Source organism: Heterodontus francisci, chromosome 13 (genome assembly GCF_036365525.1).
Source record: "Heterodontus francisci isolate sHetFra1 chromosome 13, sHetFra1.hap1, whole genome shotgun sequence".
NCBI lineage: Eukaryota > Metazoa > Chordata > Chondrichthyes > Heterodontiformes > Heterodontidae > Heterodontus > Heterodontus francisci.
Window position 1 is genome coordinate 20,670,051 of NC_090383.1, and position 23,286 is coordinate 20,693,336.

General features: G+C 43.2%; 1 protein-coding gene across 4 annotated transcripts in view; it reads right to left on the bottom strand.

The window, feature by feature from the left end:
• The window catches only part of stxbp5a (syntaxin binding protein 5a (tomosyn)), a 216,033-nt gene that overhangs the window by 98,137 nt on the left and 94,610 nt on the right, over positions 1 to 23,286 (bottom strand). For all 4 annotated transcript variants that reach the window (XM_068044510.1, XM_068044511.1, XM_068044509.1 and 1 more), the window contains exons 7-13: positions 22,773 to 22,856; positions 18,678 to 18,801; positions 12,911 to 12,989; positions 10,735 to 10,889; positions 4,674 to 4,746; positions 3,571 to 3,718; positions 2,412 to 2,479 (exon numbers count right to left, since the gene is read on the bottom strand). In XM_068044510.1, coding sequence (XP_067900611.1) covers positions 2,412 to 2,479; positions 3,571 to 3,718; positions 4,674 to 4,746; positions 10,735 to 10,889; positions 12,911 to 12,989; positions 18,678 to 18,801; positions 22,773 to 22,856 — 731 coding nt within the window. The remainder of the gene's footprint in view (positions 1 to 2,411; positions 2,480 to 3,570; positions 3,719 to 4,673; positions 4,747 to 10,734; positions 10,890 to 12,910; positions 12,990 to 18,677; positions 18,802 to 22,772; positions 22,857 to 23,286) is intronic.

Sequence of the window (23,286 nt, forward strand, 5' to 3'; positions counted from 1 at the left end):
CGTCCTTGTCACTCGGGTCTAGACAGACAGGGCCAAGTGGAAGCAGAGGTAGAATGCATGATGAAGGGCAACTTAGTTGAACCTTGTCCAGACAGCTGGAATTCGCAGATGGTCTTGATAACTAAACCTGGTGGGTTAGCTCAAACTTGCATAGACTCTAGAAAAGTCACTGTGGTAAAGAAAGCAGACTCCTACCCAAATTTTCATTTAAAGGACTGTATGGACAGAGTAGGCAACACAATGCGTCTTAAAGAGACAGATGTGTTGGAGGGATACTGTCAAATTCCTTTGACACCCAGGGTATGAAAAAAATCAGCTTCTGTTACACCGGACAGGGTTTTCCAGCATCAAGCGATGCCACATAGAGGCCTGCTACCTGACCCGAACCCGATGACACGTGTTGGGTTCAGGCCCATCTTCAGGGTACGGCTTTCGGGCTCGGGTTAGGTCGGGCCGAGTCCGGGTCGAGTCGGGTCGGACATATATGCTAAGTGCTCTGCTGGTAAATATTGAAATTTTAAAAAAAACTTTTCGGGAAGAATGCAGTGTGCCTTTAAGGCTGGAAAAAGAGCTGTACTGCTTTAAGGCAGCAAGCTCTAAATACTGAGTCAAAGAATGCATTCTCGTTGCCTTGGATACAGCCAGAGACTGCGATTCAAAGAGTGCATTCTCGTTACCTTGGATACAGCCACTCAGACTGAGCATCGAGAGACACATTTGTTACAATTTAATTTTGAACTGGCTTATAGTGCAAACAGCCTGTTCTAACTGAGGACAGAGACAGACAGCTGTGTGTTCGCACCTGAAAGAAGAGCTCTCTGCCCATTTAAACTGAAGGAAGAGAATTTAGTCTGTTTATTTATTATTCTCTCTCAAAATTCTAAAAAATCAAGCCAAAACAGAGATCTCTAAAAACTTAAAATGAAGGAAGGAAAGTTAGACTGTGACAATCTTTCATCCCTCAAAAATTCTAAAGCCAGATTGATTCTATTAGATTAGATTTTAGATTAGAGATACAGCACTGAAACAGGCCCTTCGGCCCACCGAGTCTGTGCCGAACATCAACCACCCATTTATACTAATCCTGCACTAATCCCATATTCCCACCAAACATCCCCACCTGTCCCTATATTTCCCTACCACCTACCTATACTAGTGACAATTTATAATGGCCAATTTACCTATCAACCTGCAAGTCTTTTGGCTTGTGGGAGGAAACCGGAACACCCGGAGAAAACCCACGCAGACACAGGGAGAACTTGCAAATTCCACACAGGCAGTACCCGGAATCGAACCCGGGTCCCTGGAGCTGTGAGGCTACAGTGCTAACCACTGCGCCATTATTGAAAGTGATTGCGAGCTGTTGATGCAGTCATCGCTGGAAGAAAGGGGAGTTTGAAACTCCGGGTGTTGGACCGTTTTCCTTTCCTCATCGGACCCTGGAAGATTGCGCGTGGACTTTAACCAGAGGATTGTTCATCGGGAAGTGTAAATTTGCAAGAACTCCAATTTTTCTATTTTAAATGTTGTTTATATCTTCGTAGTGTTTAAGAATTTAGTTTCCCTAATTAAACAGTTAATTTGTTGATTTAAGGACACCTGGTTTGGTTAGCCTCCTTTGGGGGGTTAATACATGGTACAATTTGACTGGATCTTTCTTTAATTTGGAAAGTTTAAGATGATATGTTAGGCAATCTGTGAAGGGACGGGATTGAATTAACAGTGTGTTTCTCCCACCACAATCAGAATCATAAATTTTGATTGGGGGCTTTGACTAGAGTGGTCGGTCATAGCACTGTGCTGTAACAATTCTGAGATTCTGACAAATGTATTTCCAAATATTTCACTGGCCATGAACTGCTCCCTCAACCTGAGCATTCCCTTGCTATAGGTTTCACCTTAGACTCACAATAAGTAATGCCACAGGTGGTCTGCTATTGCATAATTTCATACCACAACCTCTGTCATTATCAAATCATATATTCCTAACATGAACAGTACATTGGTAGGTCTGATCATATATTTCATACACAGTCACTCTTTCACAATTGAAGACTATAGATTTTGAACTTTGCTGGGTTCAACCTTACCAGCGAAAGCTGTATAGATTCAGTAATTTTTGAAGTTACATTCCAATCATGCAAGGAAAACTAATTTGATAAAGGTATATCGTGATTTACTTTTCAATGGAATAATCACCAACATACCATGTACACTTTTATTGGTCTCAAGCTGATTGCAAGTAACATACAAATATATGTAACTTATCTGCTTCGGGCCTTTTTTTTAAAAAAAAGTATGCTTTATACTCAAAAGACAGAATAGTACTCAACATACTTAATATAACTTAAAAGGATAATGTAAGGCATATCTTGAGCAAGACTGACAGAGACAGAATGTTCCTTACTTACCCTGTAATAATTATCTCTGGGTAGCTCTGAGTGCCTAAACCCCAATTACCTCCGTTGATGGGCCATTCCTAGAAAATGTAATAAAAGTAAATGATAGGCACAAAAATATATTTTCTTTTGAATAAGATGCTCTTGCCACCAATCATACCATCCAGAAATTCAGCTAACCATTTAGAGTAGTCTTAGTGGGCAAGAGAGCTACACTCCTACATAAATCTCTCACCAATAACTGCCTATGACCTCGGAGAGCCAACTGCATAAATAATGGCAGCTTTGTTTCCAAACACAAGATCAAATATAAGCAACGGATCAAATAAAACAGGATTCAATAAGAGGATCTCTACAAACCAGCTCTTTGCTTAAAGGAGATTAGCAAAGGTCAATTCCTCCACAATTAAGTTTCCCAATTACAGCTTGGCATCTTCAGGAACATTCAAATTCTCTGCTTTGCCCTCTATCTTCAAGTAGTACACAAATAAAACATCTACAAACATGGTAGGAGGGCTGGAGTCCCCAAAATCTCAGTCAAGAAATAAAACTACTCTGAAGACACCCATGACTGAAACGTAATCATAGAAGTCTGCAGCTCAGGAGGAGGCCATTCACCCCATTTGATAAGGTGCTGCATAAGAGGCTTGTTACAAAAATGATTATGTCGAAAAGAGATAAGTAAAATGAAGCGCTGGAGACACAACAGATGGTCATTGCATTAATGCTGCAAGGATAGATATCTGTTCCTGCTTATAGAACTTATGTCATTGATATCTGCCAAGAAGCTATGTATTGCTCAAACACCCTTTTTCTCTCCAAATGGAAGCCATAAATGGATTAGGTGTAAATGTTCTATGCTATTTTAAGCCATACAATTTAAAGAGCAACCTAATTTTAGGAACAAATCGTTTAGCAAAGAAGAGAAGCTCTGAATATGTGAACTGTGAAGATGACAGTAATAATACCAGAAATGTACAGAGGTGTGCCTATTCACATAAGCAGCAGGATCAAAGAGGTCACAGTGAGCAGAGAGACACTATTCTCCCAAGAGGAACAATTTAATGGTACACGATACTCTAAACATGCGTGTGAGAGATTGAAAATACAGGGGAAATGTAGAGCAGTACAAACTATGAGGCTTTTACATTTCAAAAGACAAATTCAAAACCTTTTTACTGTATCCTTGCCGTTTCTGCTTTGCCCCAACAGAATAAAGTGCAGGAATTAAGTCAACAGGGCAGTCAGCAAAATACTCGCAGCAGGTAACAGGCGATTCATGTATATCCAAAGGGTATGGGTTCTCAAATATAGGATAGCTGGAAGACAAAAAAAAGCATCAACGAGTTTTAAAATAAATAGTGGCAACAAACTATTCATTAAAAGGAAAAAGTTAACTTCTGAAAAGTCCTACTATTGTAGGAGGAGTCAATTAACTTAAGTCACGAATTGGACAAAACAGGGTGCCCAGTAAATACCCCATAACACCCAGTTAAGCTAGAAAGAAGCATATTGTCAAGAATTTGCCCACAGATGATTGAGGTGTACCATTTTTTTTGCATTAATTATTCCTTTAACAAAATACATGGGTATTGTACCCAGTTCCAACCATTTCTATCGAGTTTCAGTGAGGCCTACAAAGTCCAAGATCACTTATGAGGCAGTTACATCAAAATATCCAGCTCTCAGCTGAACAATGGGTAGAAAATGAAGTCCATATTGCTGCATGAAATGTGACATCAAACCCATCACGTCAAATGATCATAATGAAATACGGCTGTTCAAAATTGGGAAAATCCCCCAACCAAGGATAAAGTCTGCAATGAAGGAGCTGCATCAGTTTGGATGTTATGTTTTTGTTAAAAGCCAGCAGGTTAGGTGGGGCTGAGTGTCATGGTGAGACAGTGGGTATATTGCACCACGGGATATGGTTAATATCCAAAAAGGAATATGATAGCTAATGGCCTTTGATTGCTCTAAAGTATTCTGTATTTAACTCCCATTTAAAGTTAAAAATGACTTTTTTCTCGAAAAGACATCTCCTTGCTCGAGTCCCCATTTCCTCAGGCCCTTAAGTTACCTCGGTCAGGCACCTCTTTTTGAGGAGCAATCATCTACAATCCTGCCATTACTGATTAAAAAGTTACTGTAAGGTGCGATGATCAGATATGGCAGGAATATGTATGTGCTTTGATTGAATGATTTTAATTTCAACTGAACTGCAATTATGTTGGCCCAGATTACTGCAAACGTCAGTTCCAGCACGAGTCTTACCCATTTTGTCCAAGATCTACAACTACTAAGTCCTTTTCCAGAAGGACAACAACTGCATACGGCTCCTGAAAATCTGCAGAAAATATGAAAAATAAATCGAACAAGTCAGAAATACATGCATACAACCTGAATGGTAAACTGGTCTTCAGACGAATTGGGCTTTTACAGCGCAGTGTAAATATTTGGGAATTTTAACAATTTCTAATGCACAGAAAAAACATCAAATACTAATTCTGTAATTTTTCACTAAAAGTAGAAAAGAATAGCCCTCATCAACTTATCTCCCCACTCCACAATTCTCCAGTATTCCAAACTTTTTTTTAGATTTAGAGCTACAGCACTGAAACAGGCCGTTCGGCCCACCGAGTCTGTGCCGACCATCAACCACCCATTTATACTAATCCTACACTAATCCCATATTCCCCTACCACCTACCTATACTAGGGGCAATTTATTATGGCCAATTTACCTATCAACCTGCAAGTCTTTTGGCTGTGGGAGGAAACCGGAGCACCCGGAGGAAACCCACGCAGACACGGAGAACTTGCAAACTCTGCACAGGCAGTACCCAGAATTGAACCCGGGTCACTGGAGCTGTGTGGCTGCGGTGCTAACCACTGCGCCACCCAAACTTTGAATTGTGATAAGTCGGGGAGTGCAGGTGGTCAAAAGAGCATGCAGTTCAGCCACAGTGGGAAAAATTGGGACTTAAATATTGACACTTTCATTGATATATTTTACTGTATTTTGAGTTTAATACTATTTTAATTGACTTGATTTTATCACTTCAATATTAAGCAGTATTTGAAGTTGCGTATTTGGCTCTTGGTGAGATTGTGAAGGGAAAAAAGAATGTTTGCAGTTGGACATACGTTTTGCTTCTACAGTTAATACATTTGTGAAATAAGACTTTTATTCTTACAAAGGTTTGGTGCTGGTGGGAGTTCCAGCGAACACCATCTACATTTGTTTAAAAATTAGGTACAAAGGAGTGTCAGTGCAGGAAACCCTCGATGTATGGAGAATGCAATTTGAGGGCCATCCTGGATTTTTTTTATTCGTTTGTGGGATGTGGGTGTCGCCCATCCCTAACTGCCCTTGAGAAGGTGGTGGTGAGCCGTCTTCTTGAACCCCTGCGGTCCCTGAGATGTAGGTACACCTACAGTGCTGTTAGGAAGGGAAGTCCACGATTTTGACCCAGTGACAGTGAAGGAACAGTGATATAGTTCCAAGTCAGGATGGTGTGTGGCTTGGAGGGGAACCTGCAGGCGATGGTGTTCCCATGCATCTGCTGTCCTTGTCCTTCCAGAAAGTAGAGGTCGTGGGTTTGGAAGGTGCTGTCAAAGAAGCCTTGGTGAGTTGCTGCCGTGCATCTTGTAGATGGTACACACTGCTGCCATTATGCTTTGATGGTGAAGGGAGTGAATGTTTGTGAATGGGGTGCCAATCAAGTGGGCAGCTCTGTCCTGGATGGTATCGAGCTTCTTGAGTGTTATTGGAGGTCCATGCATCCAAACAAGTGGAAAGTATTCCATCAAACTCCTGACTTGTGCCTTGCAGATGGTGGACCAGCATTGGGAGATAGGAGGCAAGTTACTCGCCACAGAATTCCTAGCCTCTGACCTTCTCTTGTAGCCACAGCATTTATGTGGCTGGTCCAGTTCAGTTTTAGGTCACTGGCAACCCTAACGATGTTGATAGTGGGGGATTCAGCGATGGCAATGCCATTGAACATCAAGGGTAGATGGTTAGATTCTCTCGTTTGAGATGGTCATTGCCTGGCACTTAAGTGGCAAGTAACATTCATGCCACTCATCAGCCCAAGCTTGGAAGTTGTCCATGTCTTGCTGCATCTGGACACAGGTTGCTTCAGTATCAGAGTTGTCACGAACGGTGCTGAACATTGTGCAATCAGCAGCAAACATCCCCACTTCTGACTTTATGATGGAGGGAAGGTTATTGATGAAGCAGCTGAAGATGGTTGGGCCTAGGACACTACCCTGAGGAACTCCTGCAGTGATGTCCTGGGACTGAGATGATAGAGCACAACCACAACCATCTTCCTTTCTGCCAGGTATGACTACAACCAGTGGAGAGTTCTCCCCTTGATTCCCATTGACTCTAGTTTTGCTAGGGCTCCTTGATGCCATACTCAGTCAAATGCTGCCTTGATGTCAAGGGTAGTCACTCTCACCTCACTTCTGGAGTTCAGCTCTTTTGTCCATGTTTGGACCAAGGCTACAATGAGGTCTGGAGCTGTGGCCCTGACGGAACCCAAACAGAGCATCAGGGAGTAGGTTATTGTTGAGCAAGTGCCGCTTGATAGCACTGTCGATGACCCCTTCCATTACTTTGTTAATGATCGAGAGTAGACCGATAGGGTGATAATTGGCCGGGCTGGATTTGTCCTGCTTTTTGTGGGCAATTTTCAACACTGCCAGGTAGATGCCAGTGTTGTAGCTGTACTGGAACAGCTTGGCAAAGGGCACGGCTAGTTCTGGAGCACAAGTCTTCAATACTTCAATAGGGCAGCACAGTGGCGCAGTGGTTAGCACCGCAGCCTCACAGCTCCAGCGACCCGGGTTCAATTCTGGGTACTGCCTGTGTGGAGTTTGCAAGTTCTCCCTGTGTCTGCGTGGGTTTTCTCCGGGTGCTCCGGTTTCCTCCCACAAGCCAAAAGACTTGCAGGGTGGTAGGTAAATTGGCCATTATAAATTGCCCCTAGTATAGGTAGGTGGTAGGGAAATATAGGGACAGGTGGGGATGTGGTAGGAATATGGGATTAGTGTAGGATTAGTGTAAATGGGTGGTTGATGGTCGGCACAGACTCGGTGGGCCGAAGGGCCTGTTTCAGTGCTGTATCTCTAAAACTAAAACTACTATTGCCAGAATGTTGTCAGGGCCCATTTCCTTGGCAGTTTTCAGTGCCTTCAGCCATTTCTAGATATCATGTGGAGTGAATCGGATTGGCTGAAGACTGGCATGTGAGATGCTGGGGACCTCAGGAGGAGGCCGAGATAGATCATCCACTCAGCATTTCTGGCTGAAGAGGGATGCAAATGCTTCAGCCTTGCCTTTTGCACTGATGTGCTGCGCTCCCCTATCATTAAGGATGGGGATATTTGTGCAGCCTCCTCCTCATGTTGGTTGTTTAATTGTCCACCATTTCCAACTGGATGTGGAAGGACTGCAGAGCTTAGATCAGATCTGTTGGCTGTGGGATCGCTTAGCCCTGTCTATGCTCAGTGTAACCGGGGCAGCACATTTGCAATGAAATGTCAGAACACTGAGCTGGAGAAGACCTCTGCTCAAGGAGCAATTGGCTGCACTGCAGCATAGATGTCTTCACTGTTTTCCCCTCTCAGTCTCTGCATGAGCAACTTCTCATGCTCGGTGATTTTAATCTCCATCTCAACTCATCATGCTCTCTCTCCTCTATGTTCACTGCCCTCCCACCTTTCCTTAATCTCTCCCTCCATATGAACCTCCCTACCCACATTCACAACCACCTCCTTGGCCTTGCTACTCCCATCATGTTAATCACAGATAAGGCCATCTCTGTTCACTTCCTCGTATCACGCTCTATCCATATTCCCTTCTACTTCCCAATCCTGCTTATTTCTGTGTCCATCTCTGGAAAAAAAAAACCGCCCAATTCACTTAGAATTGCACTTTCAAAATCCCAACTGTCTAGCCGTTGACTGGACTACATAAAGCACAATCAGGCCTTCCTCACATCCACTAAAACTATTCGCTATTCCAGGATCAACCTGGAATACAAAGATAACAGTCTTCTTAAACACTTCTCCCCCACACCCCCCGCCTCCTCCACCTCACCTCCAACAATAATTGCGAGGAGCACCAAGATTGAGACCACACATTCAGCTACCTCTCCGACTTCCCTCCCTTTCTGTAGCCCACCGCGTTAAACGTCCTCGAAGGTTGTCCCCACCCCTGCCCTTTATTGCATCTTTCTCTTGTTTCTCTTCCATCTCCCCTCATGCCCTCGAGTTCATCATATCCATGGGACCCACCTACTGCTCCCTCGATCCTACCCCCAATAAACTGACCATCCAAATTCCCTTCCTGGCCCCCATGTTAGCGAACGATCCTCTCCCCTCAGGTACTGTCCTCCTCTCATTCAAATCTGCCATCACCTGCTCCTCAAAAAAACAATTTTGATCCCTCTCCTTGCAAACTACCAACCCAGCTCCAATTTTCCTTTCCAAAGTCCTTGACTGTGCTGCTGCCTCCCAAATCCGCATCCATCTTTCCCAGAACTTCACGTTTGAATCCCTCGAATCAGGTTTCCACCCTGACACAGTACCAAAACATCTCCAATAAAAGTCACAAATGACATCCTGCAATTGCGACGGTGCTAAACTATCCCTCCCTCATCCTTCTTCAACCTGTCTGTAGCCTTTGACCACGCCAGCTTCCTCCAACGCCTTTCTACTTTTGTCAGCTGGGTGGTCGTCCAGCTCCACTTTTATCTACACAGTTGTAGCCAGAGAAACACCTGTAATAGTTTCTCTTTCCTGTTCCTGCACTGTTACCTTTGGTGTCCCCCAAGGATGTATCCTTGGCCCCTTATTTCTCTTATTTCTTGACTACATTAAAAAAAATGTACATGACCTTCTGATCAATGAACTCAATGAGTAGAATCAGAGTGCTGCAGTATAGCTCATGCTTGAAACCATTACTTTATGAACCAGGTGAAAACACTTTCCAAGACTGGTGAATCTAGGAATCTTTAGTTAACTGTAATAGCTAAAATACTGTACACATATCCAGTAATGCACTTACTTGAACTTCAGAGAGAACAAACCCGATGGGAATGATTCATAGGCAGTAATCTGATTCAGAGTTTGAGTAAAACAAGAGCAAAACGTCAGCACAGTATAACTGGCTGCTGAACCCTAAGGTGGCTTTTACTGAATTATGGGTATTTTTTTAAGTTACAAGCTGCTCTTAATGCAGGTACTGATAGCCAACAAATTCTTGTGTCATTGACGGGAGTTAACAGTTTAACCAGGGTGAGGGGATCACCATTGGGAGATGCCCGCACACTGCAATGGCTTTGGCCATGGCGAGGGGCACTCCCCTCAAGATGCTCCTTGGTCAGGTAGCTGGAGAAGTGTAGCCCACAAACATCTGCACACATGTCAATCAGCCCACCAAAAAGTAAACTTGGCTCTTGCAGAAGTTGCCTGTTACCAACAAGGCAACCATGCCAATTTAGACCCGAGCATGCTCACAAATGAATTATAATTTCAACCAGTGAAACAAACACTGTCTTTAGTGCTACCATAGGTAGATTATCCATTTGTCTTTGCCCCAAACTTAGCAATGAATGAATAGATTGCAATGAACTGCAAGTTCATCTGAAGGGAGAGAATTTATTTTGCAATTAATAATCTCAGGCAAAGCTACCCGTCCTTTATGATGTCAGCCGTAGCTCAGTGGTAGAACTATCAGGTTTCAGTCAGAGGTCATGTGTTTAAGCCCAACTCCAGAGACTTGAGCACATAATCTAGTCTGATACTCCAGTGCATTACAGTTGGAATGCTGCACTGTCGGAGGCGCCATCTTTCAGATGGGATGTCAAACCAAAGCCCACCTGACCCCTCAGGTGAACATAAATGATCACAGCACTACTAGAAGAATAGCAAGGCAGCTCTCCCTGATATGACCAATATTTATCCCTCAAGCCAGATCACTAAAATCAGCTTATCAGTTGATATCTCATTGATATCTGTATGAGTTGCTGTGTATAAAATGACTCCTGCCTTTCCCTACAACAGTGACAACACTTCAAAAAGTATGTATTGGTTCCAAAGTGTTTTGGGACATCCTCGGACTGCGAAAGGCACTACAGAAATGTAACTCCTTTACTTTCCTACATGAGTAGCTTGCATCTAGAATGTGCCATCAATTTGGATTCAGTTGCCATGTGTATACATTAAATGTGATTGATTTTTATTTTCGGGATTGGTTGGAAAAGGAGTGCAGAATACAAAGTTGTCGCAGCTGGTACAAACTAGTATCAGGAAAAACCTACCACTAGGATATGGCGTTTCACAGAGGGTGAGAAAATCAACAATTGGATAGTCCATTTCAAGTACTGCAGTGCTCTTCCCATGCATCACTGTTAAGCACGGTCTTCTGCCTACAGTATCATAGGACAAACCTCCTGAGAAAATGATGAAAGGATCTCTGGAAACAAAAATTATAATTATTAGTTTGAAACAAATTATGCCTTTAAGATTTTATTTTCTTTGCTAGTAATAGGAAACAGTGAAATCGCAAACTAATATTTTTGTGCAATCAGTAGCTAATAGCTACTGGAATGCCCCACTTTCAAAACAAGAAATGTGCACGTACCAGAATCCTTTTGACTCTGGAGTATGCATCACTTGAAATATGGACTGAATACCACAAACTGCAAAGTCAGGACAACACTGTTCATACAGCCATTTATACAAGAGGTCAAAACTATGTAACTATTAATTTTGCTCAGTCCCCTCTCCTTTCTCCCCATTAAGTTCCCCACAGGTGAACAGCTGTTGATGAGAGTATTACTTTTATTTTGGCTAGAATTTTTTAAATCTCAAAAACACCGAAAGACACATCATTTGACTCAAAACACAAGCAGCATTTGCACAATTTATCATGGTTTGCCCATGACAGTCAATACCTACAAATTACTACTAGATTGCCATTCTAACAATTGTATCACTAGTATTGAAGTGCCCAAGGCCTGATATGTCATTCAATTTAGAAACAAATTAACCCCAACAGAAGAATGAACAGGAGGCAAATCTGACTTGGCATTTCTAAGCAAACAAGGGAAACACTCAGATTTTCCAGTACTCAAATGCCAGTCAGGCAATGATTTAATCACACACATCCACATGTTAACAAAAGATGATACTGCAGAGGCCACAATGAAATCTACAAATTCTCTCCTTCTGTGAGCTACCACTACATTGATGGAACAGCGAGTTATTGGTAGCTGACTTTTTTTTTTATTTGTTCATGGAATAAGAGCATCACTGGAAAGGCCAGCATTTATTGCCCATCCCTAATTGCCCTTGAGGTGGTGGTGGTGTGCCACCTTCTTGAACTGCTGCAGTCCATGTGATATAGGTACACACACAGTGCTGTTCAGAAGGGAGTTTCAGGATTCTGACCCAGCAATGGCGAGTAACGGCAATGTAGTTCCAAATCAGGATGGTGAGTGGCTTGGAGGGGAACTTGCAGGTGGTGCTCCCTTGCGTCTGCCGCCCTTGGCCTACTAGGTGGTTGAAGTCGCGGGTTTGGAACATAGAAAGTAGGAGAAGTAGGCCATTCAGCCCCTGGAGCCTGCTCTGCCATTCAACTAGGTCATTGCCTCAATGCCATTTTCCCGCACCATCCCCATATCCCTTGATACCTTTAATATTTAGAAATTGATCAATTTCTATCTTGAACATACTCAATGATGGCAGTGCATCAACTACACAGTGCACACTGCTACCGCTGTATGACGATGGCGGAGGGATGAATGTTTACTGTGATGGTTGGGCTGCTGACCAAATCTTGAATGTTGTTAGACTTCTTGACTGTTGTCTCATCCACGCAACTGGAGAGTATTCCATCACACCTCTGATTTGTTCCTTGTAGAAGGTGGCAGGATTTGGGGAGTCAGGAGGCGTGTTCCTAACCTGCTCTAGTCGCCACAGCATATATATGACTGGTCCAGTTAAATTTTTGGTCAATGGTAACTCCCAGTTGACAGCTGGCGGCTGTATACCAACACAATGAATAGCTCCCTCACCTTATCTGTGGATGTAGGATGAATTAAATATCGTTCTCTGTTTGACTTGGCTTTATATCAGGATGACAATAGTGTGCTCTATACACGTTACTTATTGTGCAGGTAAAGAGATGGCAAAGAAGAATAGGGGACAAAACATTTAAATGTTCATTAATTTACCTTTTTGCACACATACTTTTCAAATATTTCACACTGAACTCAAATTTCTCCACAAACCCAACATGGACTTTGACACCGAATATTTCCAAGGACTTGAAGAAGCTGTGGCTAAGAGCACATGCTACTGTTGGAGAAAGCCCTGACGTCCAATAATTGTTGGGAAAGACAAAATGGAAAACTCTTACCTTTCTTCAGCACTAACGACTCAAAGTATAGAACGTTCACAGAAATGTTTTGGAAGAGCAGACTCAACACATACCCGGATTTACACGTTCTATATTCCACTTTTAGTATGGGTTTGCAGGGCTCCGGTTTTTTGCCATCTTTTGGCAGCTTTCCTGAAAGCAAAGTTTTGAATAACTGTCATGTTGATTAGTGCAGCCTGCTCCCCAAATCCAATGTGTACAATGAAAACACTATGCTCTTATGCAAGAACATGCACAGCTCCATACTGAAATCTAGCACAGCTAATGCACTGCAGCATTTGGTCATCCTTTCTTGTTAAGGAGGAATTAATTCCATCTGGGGAGTTGGTCATTCTATTTGAGAGCAAGACCCAAGAACTATTACTAAGCACAGTTTAACAGAGAATAAATAGTCGCTTGGTAGTACAGAACTTGAGTATTGCTGCAAAAAGAGAGATATGCTGTTGAAGCTTTTCGTCTTGCACTCATCAGGACAGGCAAAAGAATGCCAAATTTTGAAGGGAGCAATAATTTATGCTGCATAGAAAAGGGTGCTGACTGGTTGGCAAATAGACTCTGGGTGAGGCGTTGCCACAGAGAATACACCAGGGAACTATTGTCCCCCATGTTTTTGTTTAATTCAAATAAAAGACGAAAAGCCTGGACATGTTCCTTTTGACTGTAGAGGACATGTCCCTGTGCATGAATAGATGTAGCATCTAGCAAGCGTAAGTGAGCAACATTGCGAGCCCGACTGATAACCTTAAATTGGTTGCTAGCGTAATTCTGAGCACACTTGGGTCTGTTCAGTAAGTGCTGTTCAATCGCAGAATCTAACATTTGACATTGTGTTCTGAGTTTTGCGAGTATGGGCTGGTTGAGCATGGACAGTACCCTGCCTATTGCTAACAGCAGAGGGATGTGCTGTTTGATATGATCTGCCAGTCATTGCGACATATGGCCTACGTACCTGGCATCGCACCAGCACCGAAATTCATATAACCACATTACTCATTTATGTGGTAGGCAGAACATCTTTTTGGCTTGATGGCAGCATCCTGTTCGCGGAAAACATGTGTTGCTACTGCATAGCAGCAGTGTGAAACGGCTAGCTTCAGCTGTTGCTCAAATTTTTGAGATACCTTACCGTTCAGGGTAATTTGAGGTAGACTGGGCACTTTTCAGGTCCGAACGTGACGGCCTTTGTCCCATTTGTGAGTATGCGCGAAACACGATGAGCAATGACATGATTGGGGTAGCCATTAACCTGCAGGACAGCTTTGATGCACCCTACCTTGGCGTCAAGCTTGTATGGTGAGCAAATGGCTCAATCCCTATTTACCAGATTACCGATACTCAAGCTTATGCTTGCTAGAAGCTATATATATTCATACGCAGGGACCTGTCCTCAGCAGGCAAAAGGAACATGTCCAGGCTTTGCACCTTTTTTAATTAAACAAAAGTGTGGTGGACAATAATTCCCAGGTGCATTCTCTGTGGCAACACCTCAACCAAAATATACTTGCCAACCAATCAGCACCTTTTTCTCATGCAATATAAACTGTTGCTCCCTTTGAAATTTGGCATTCTTATAACTACCCTGATAAATGCAACATGAAAAGCTTTGACAGCTTTTTTCAGCAATACTCAAAATAGGGAATAGGAACAAATCTCTTTGTCTGATTTCCTAGCTGAGTAGGACCCATTGGGAGAGGTTACAGCTCATTCCATTCATGCAGTGCTCATATCCTAGGCCAATGTGCAGGGAGCTAGGTCCTTTTGAGGCCATCTGCAAAGTAGTATGCATGCTGTTACTGAGCATTGTTTTCTTGATTTGGCAGCTCAGGACAACATGCGCTGTGGCCAAGGAACTGCTGTTTTCCATCATGTTGTGACTCAACGTTTGCTCTGCAATATAGGCTATATTTAGGTTCTGGAAAAACAGGAAGGACACCCTAGGCTAGATTACAGTCCACACAACCAGAAATGCACATGCAACTCAAAGATAGAAACACAGCAAGCTGTAACCTATTAAAAGACTTAGTGTGAAAGAAAAATGAAGAGCTCATAAACATTGTACCAGTTAGAAACATCAACCAACAGGTCTAGACAGGCAATAAGCACAGATACCCAACCTCAATGAACTTAGGGGAAAGGTTTTTGTTTAAATTGAAGCTTCCAGCAACAGTCCTTTGAATAAGTTGAAGATGTTTTATAAACACAAAGAGCAAGAGGGTAACTAAGGAAAGAAGGCGGCCGATTAGAGACCAAAAAGATAACTGGTTTGTGGAGGGCTGAAGATGTGGGCACAGTCCTTACTGTGTACTTTGAGTCTGTCTTCACAAAAGAGGGTGACGATACAGAGATTGTAGCTAAGGAGTGTGAAATATTGGATCGGATAAACATTGTGAGGGAGGAACATTTGTTTTTTATTCGTTCACGGGATATGGGCATCGCTGGCAAAGCTAGCATTTATTGCCCATCCCTAATTGTCCTTCAGAAGGTTGTGATGAGCCACCTTCCTGAACTACTGCAGTTCATCTGGTGCAGGTAATCCCACAGTGATGTTAGGAAGGGAGTTCTAGGACTTTGATCCAGCAACAGTGAAGGAAGAGCAATATAGTTCCAAGTCAGGATAGTGTGTGGCTTGGAGGAGAACTTACAGGTAGTGGTGTTCCCATGCGTCTGTTGCCCTTGTCCTTCTAGGTCAGGGTTGCCCAACCTTTTCGCATGGGGGGGGGGCCACATTGCAACTTTTGTCTGACATGGGGGGGCCGATGAGACAATTTTGCAAAGATAAAGGCATTCAAATGTATTTTACTATTCATCAAAACAACAAAACTGCATTTCTGTGAAAAAGCTTTAAATGAGAAGAAAAATTTATTGACTTACTTTCTGGTCACTAATTTAGTGAGATACCTGGCAATGTTTTGCTTGCACACTTCTTGTAGTGATGCGGAGTATTCTGGATAGATGTAATTTGGTCAGAAGTGATCTTGATCACTCTCTGTGCACCCCCACCCCCCACCCCCACTCTCTCACTCGCTCTGACAGTTGCAGAGAGCGGCAGCACTCAGCAGTGGCGGATAATTTTTTTTAAAAGTCTCAAGTCAGTTTCACAGCTGACAGATCCTTATCCTCCCCAGGTGTCCGTGACTGGAGATGAGAAATTCCGCATTGTCAGACCGGCTTTTAAAAAAAGATCACAAGTCAGTTTCACAGTTGACAGATCCTGACATCGGTAACAGCAGTTTCTGAACTTCGAATGGATTCAGAGTTTTTTTTCAAAGGTCGCTGGAAAACCCCAAATCTGTTCGAAGTTCAGAAACTGCTGTTCCAAATGTCAGGATCTGTCAGCTGTGAAACGGACTTGCAATCTTTTTTAAAAGCCAGTCTGACAATGCGGAATTTCTCATCTCCAGTCACAAACCCCTGGGGAGGATGAGGAACAGCCCCGAGTACAGTTTACACCCACAGACCAGGTCGAAACCTTTGGTGGGCCAGATCCTGGACCGCAGACCATATGTTGGACAATCATGTTCTAGATGGTAGAGGTCGCGGGTTTGGAAGGTGCTGTCCAAGGAGCCTTGGTAAGTTGCTATTGTGCATCTTGTAGATCACACTGCTGCCACTCTGCATCAGTGGTGGAGGGAGTGAATGGTGAAGGTAATGGATGGAGCGATCAAGTAGACGGCTTTGTCCTGGATGAGGTCGAGCTTCTCGAGTGTTGTTGGAACTGCACCCATCCAGGCAAGTGGAGAGTATTCCATCACACTCCTGACCTGTGCCTTGTAGATGGCTTTGGGGATTCAGGTGGTAAGTTACTCGCCTCAGAACTCCTAGTCTCTGACCTGCTCTTGTAGTCACAGTATTTATATACGGCTGGTCCAGTTCTGCTTCTGGTCAATGGTAACCCCCAGGATTTAGCATCTTTGAGAGGATAAATCATCAGGCCAGGATAACGTGCATCTCAGGCTGCTAACAGAAGCAAGGGAGGGAATAGTGGGGATTCTGACCACCATTTTCCAATGCGCTCTGGCTACAGGCATGATGCTGGAGACTGGAGGACTGCTGATGTTGTACCATTGTTTGAAAAAAGAGCAAGGGATAGACCGAGTAATTATAGGCAGTCAGTCTAACCTCGGTGCTGAGCAAATTATTGTAAAAATTCTGAGGGACAGTATAAAAGTAAATTATTTAGAAAGGCACAAATTAATCAAGGGCAACCAGCATGGACGTCCAGAGAAAGTTGTGTCTGACTAACTTAATTGAATTTTTTAAGGAGGCAACGATGAGGGCAGCGAGTTTGATGGAGTCGTCATGGATTTCAGCAAAACTTTTGACAAGGTTCCACATGGCAGACAGGTCAGAAAAGTAAGAGCCCTTGGGATCCAAGGACAAGTGGGATCCAAAATTGGTTCAGTGGCAGGAAACAAAGGGTAATGGTCAACGGATGTTTGAGGCTTGGAAAGCTAATTTCTAGTAGAGCTCTGCAGGGCTCAATATTAGGTCCCTTGCTTTTCGTGTTATATATCAAATGATTTAGACTTAAATGTTGGGGGCATGAAGAAATTTGCAGATGATACAAATGAGGTGTCTGTTTGATATTGAGGAAGAATGCTGTAGATTGCAGGAAGATATCAATGGACTGGTCAGGTGCACAGAAAAGTGGCAAATGGAAATTAATCCAACGAAATGTGGGGTAATGCTTTTTGGGAGGGCAAATGAGTCATGGGAATATGGGATCCTATGTTTTATAAATAGAGGCATAAAGTACAAAAGCAAGGAAGTTATGATAAAACTTTATAAAACACTGGTTGGGTCTCAACTGGAGTATTATGTCCAATTCTGGGCATCATACTTTAGGAAGGATGTAAAGGCTTTCGAAAGGGTGCAGAAAAGATTTACAAGAATGATTTTGGGGTAAGGAATTTTAGTTACAAGGATAGACTGGAGAAGCTGGGGTTTTCTCCTTCGGGAAGATTGAAAGGAGATTCGATAGAAGTGTTCAAAATCACGAGGGGCCTGGACAGAGTAGATAGGGAGAAACTGCTCCCATTGGCAGAAGGGTCTGTAACCAGAGGACACTGATTTACAGTGAATGGCATAAGAACAAAAGACGACACGAGGAAAAACTTTTTTTTTTTAAACGCAGCGAGTGGTTAGGATCTGGAATGCACTGCCTGAGAGTGTGGAGGAGGCAGATTTGAGTGCTATGATCCAAAGGGAACTGTATAATTATCTGAAGAGAAAAAATTTGCAGGGCTACGGGAAAAAGTTGGGGGAAGTGGATCTAGCCGAGTTGCCATCAGAGACCTAGCATGGACACAACTGGATTGGAGAATTTTAGCTAAGATTGGATAGGCTGGGGTTGTTTTCTTTGGAACAAAGGAGGCCAAGGAGAGAATTAATTGAGGTGTCTAAAATTATATCGGGCCTAGGTAGAGTGCAGAGTGGATAGAAAGAACATATTTCCCTTAGCAGAGAGGTCAATAACAAGGGGGCATAGATTTCAAGTCATTGGCGGAAGGATTAGAGGCGAGTTGAGGGGAAACGTTTTCACGCAGAGGGTAATGGGGGTTTGGAACACACTGTCTGAAAGGGTGGTAGACGCAGAAACCCTCATCACATTTAAAAAATACTTGGATATGCACTTGAAATGCCATAACCTATTGGGCTCCAGACCAAGAACTAGAAGGTAGGATTAGGCTGGATAGCTCTTTTTTGGCTGCCACAGACACAACAGGCCAAAAGGCCTCCTTCTGTGTCATATATTTCCTATGCTCCTATGTCAGTAATACACATAAGGGGTTATAACCACATAAACAGGCTTACACTTACCATGTGGTGTAATAATCTGTGCAGGTCTGATAGGAGATTTTACATTCCAGATAGTAAGGCTGCCATCTGAATGGCTGCAAACAAACTGTTTTCCTTCATGATGCCAAGCCACAGAATGGATAGCCTGCATAAAAGAAACTTTGTACTCGTAAAGTGAATACTGCAACATTAACAAGAAAGAATGATGTTAATGACCATAATTATCTGCATCAATTTTGCATTTGCTCAGCTCAAAAAGAAACACTGAGTAACAACTTAATGCTAACAAAGAAGTTTAAATGTCTGAACTACTGGACCCTAATAGACCAGCATATGGGCAGCTGGAAACAGAGAAACAAGCTACCTTTCTCAGTACATGTTCCATCCCATCTCCATAACCTCCTCCAGCCACATGAACTCTGGCATCTCAAGCAACCCCCATGCCTTTTGCCTTGCCATTGGCGGCTGTGCCTTCAGCTGTCTAAATCTGCCAGCCTCTCTCCTCCTACAAGATCCTTCTTAAAACCTACCTCCTTGACCACGCTTTTGGTCACTCGCCCTAATAGCTCCTTTTTTGGCTCGATGTCAATTTCTGACATATTACGCCCCTGTAAAGATGTTTTACTATGTTAATGGTGCTACTGTGTAGATGCAAGTCATTGGGGTAAGGGGCAGGGGGGAATGGGTTGCAACAGAGAGTCTTACACTCAATTTTAATACTCCTATGAATATTTTTAAGAACCTTGGAAAGTTGCCAGTTTATTAATGGTAATGCTTTGAAAGGCATGAAATCGAATAAAACATTGGAGTAATACTCAAACTGACTTTTTCCTTTTGATTATATCCAAGTATATCATCTCCCTTATTAGAACAATTGGTATGTCTAAATGAAAATGATTGTGCCCAATGTACAATGGCAGGCAGTGAAGACCATAATTGAGGAAGCAGAGATTAGAATGGTACATATAGTGTTGAGACACATTAGTGCACTCCAGCAGTGCAGAGCGAAATTGATCGAAAATATGACCAGAAATACTGTAACACTATTTTATTCTCCTCAAAATTGGTTGCTGTAATGTTACTGCATCAGAAACCAGTAGCAATAGCTGAGATTTAATATCTTACGATGACAGAAGCATTGCAACATGCCACAGTTATGTTGCTGCCAATGAGTTCCTGCTTCTATGTCATTCTCTAACAGTGTCGTTCTATCTCTGCCTCTCAGAGGAGGGGGGAAATGTTTGAGGGGAATAGAGGAATGGTGGGAAATGGGCATGGCAGAGGAGGGAGGGGCTCGAACTCACCTTGTGCAGTGTGCCTGCTCTAAGCAGCTCCATAAAAGACAAAGTATTCAGAACAAAGACCTGGTGGACACTGAGTGCAAACTGAGCCATGGCCTAGTGGACCCAGGGGATAGACGAAGGAGGAGGAAGAGAACTAAGCGGCTCCAGAGCAGTCACACTGGGACAAACAGCATACTGCAGAGAATGGACAACTGAAACTGTGCAGCTGTGGAAGACCACAAGAGACCAAAAACAAGCCTCGGAATTGGAAAAATGTTATTAAAAATATATGCTGATGTATAAAACACTGATTAAAATGGAAAGTCTCAATGGCTGGACGACGCAAAGTACTATCTGGTTCTGCTCGGCTCAAAACTGCCGTCCCAGGACCATCCTAAAATGCGATGACAGTCCCGGTCTCTTTTCTCCACTCCAAACAGTCTTCTTCAATCCCTCTCCCATGACCTCCATCCTTACCTAAAACAAGTGCAAAGAGCTCATGGACATCTTTGTTTCTAAGATTAAGACCACCTGATCAGCTGCCTCCGCGACTTCCCTCCCTCCCGTAGCCCACAAGGCGAAACTTCCTCTAAATTCCTCCCTGCCTAGCCTGGAACTCGCATGATTTTCTCATTTATCTATCTTCCCTCATGCCCTCTCCGAGCTCATCTTGTCCATGAAACCCACCTCCTGCTCCCTCAACCCTATTCCTACTGAACAGCTGACCACCCAACACCCCCTCCTGGTTCCCATGTATTAACGGTTCTCTCTCTTCAGGTACTGTCCTCCTGTCTTTCAAATCTGCTGTCATCATCCCTCCTCTCAAAGAAAACCACCACTGACCCCACTTTCCTTGCAAACTACCACCCCTTCTCCAACCTCCTTTTCCTTTCCTTGAATGCGTTGTCACTTCCCAATTCCATGCCCATCTTTCCTGGAACACCATGCTGAATCCCTCCAATCAGGTTTCTGCCCCTGTCACAGTACTCAAACTGCTCTCATGAAAGTCACAAATAACATCCTACATGACTGTGACTAGGTTAAGCTATCTCTCCTGTTTGCAACCTTTGACATGGTTGACCAAACCATCTTGGAGGTAATACATTAGCATTGCTAGAAGATTGGTAAACAGACAGGAAGCAGGCAGTGGGCATAAAAGGGGCTTTTCAAGTTGTCAGGCAGCGAATAGTGGGGTGCTGCAAAGATCAGTGTGGGGGCCTCAGCTATTTACAATCTATATTAATGACTTGGATGAACAGACAGAGAGTAATGTATCTAAGTTTGCTGATGATACAAAGTTCGGTGAAAAGGTAAGCTGTGGGGAGGACAGAGAGGCTGCAGAGAGATATAGACAGGTTAAGTGAGTGGGCAACAAGATGGCAAATGGAGTATAATGTAGGGAAGTGTGAAGTTGTTCACTTTGGTTGTAAAAATAGAAAAGCAGAATATTTTTTAAAAAGGTGTGAAACTGGCAAGTGTTGATGTTCAGAGAGACTTGGGGGTACTCGTACAAGGAATACACAAAGTTAACATGCAGGTGCAGCAGGCTATTAGGAAGGCAAATGGCATGTTGGCCTTTATTGCAAGGGGTTTGGAGTACAGGAATAAAGTAGTCTTACTAAAATTGTACAGGGCTTTGGTGAGACCGCACCTGGAATACTGTGTGCAGTTTTAGTCTCCACATTTAAGAAAGGATATACTTGCACTGGAGGCAGTGCAGCGAAGATTTACTAAATTGGTCACTGGGATGAGAGGGTTGTCCTATGATGAGAGACTGAGTAAATCAGTCCTATATTCTCTGGAGTTTAGAAGAATGAGGGGCAATCTAATTGAGACAAACAACATTCTGAAAGGGCTCGATAGGGTAGAAGCTGAGAGATTGCCCGACCAGCAGAAACAATCTAGAATGTCGGGGCACAGTCTCAGGATAAGGGGCTGATCATTCAGGACTGAGAGGAGGAGAAATTACTACACTCAAAGGGTTGTGAATTGTTTGGAATTCTCTACCCCAGATGGTTGTGGATGCTCCATAGTTGAATACATTTAAGGCTGGAATAGATAAGATTTTTGGTCTCACAGGGAATCAAGGGATATGGGGAGCAGACAGGAAAACGGAATTGAAGCCCAAGATCAGCCATGATCGTGTTGAATGGCAGAGCAAGCTTGATGGATCATATGGTTTACTTCTGCGCCTATTTCTTCTGTTGTGTTCTCTGTGCCTCCAATTATGCAGAGACAACTATATGCATGCCCATCAGGACTTCTGTAACCACCCAGGCCTGGGCCAAATCCATCAAATGAATTATTTTTAACAATGCAGGTTTGCCTCCATAGAAAGAGGTTATTCAAAGTTGAACAGAACTGGAATGGTCTACCCTGATATTTATTGGCCCATTTTCTCTTGTAAGACCAGATGTGGTTACTTGATCCTGCACTGTTGTCAACTTTGCCAGTCTTCCTTCAACCTTCCCTGAAATCTTGGACAACATTCAAATAAAGCATCTCTACAAACACTGTTAAAGGCAAGGACATCCTATGTTCAATAAATTTGATGTTTGGCATTGAGGTTCAAAATTTCTGCTGTTAAAGTAATTCTTGGTGCAAGAATTAGTTCCTCATGTGTCTGAGAGGAACATGCATGTGACTGCTGCTATGATCACTGAAAAGAATCGAAAAGATGTCTTCAACTAGGCAGACATAAGGATAGTTTGCAGACTTACTCATGTGAAGGAAATGTAAACTTCCCAAATATCGAACAAGACTGGAAGGAATGCTACTCACCAATTATTCAATTCATGTGAATGTATTTGCATTCTGTTACAAGCATGTTTACCTCATCGTAGCTGTATCTGTACTCTCCTTTCTTTGACTTAAGGTCCCACAATACCAGAGTTCCAGATTCGAAACCAATTAAAAGCTGCAAGAGACAGAAAAGGAGAAAAGATGGGCCAACACTATAACTAACAAAAGTCCACCTCCAGTCCCTCGTTGAGCAAGTACATCATCGCAAAGACTAGGATCAAACCCTCACCCCAGCCACAGGAACACCTGGAGCATTGTATTCACCCCCAGTGCCCCCAGGCCAGCAGAGGTTCTAAGCACCTGAGGTTACCTCTAGATTACTATGCTGCCATACCAAGTTGCCAATGTACAGGCGAGGACAGACTGGGCCCTTGGACTGCCAATGTTCACTGCACAGGCCTACAGAATGAAGCATCAGCTGGCATCTTCTGAAGGGACCAAACCACAAATATAACACTAAAAGCCATTGAAAAATGGTCTCTGTCACTCTGCCAAACCCACCTCCAATAAAAGTTTTCTTGCTTTCTCTCCAACATATATGGTTA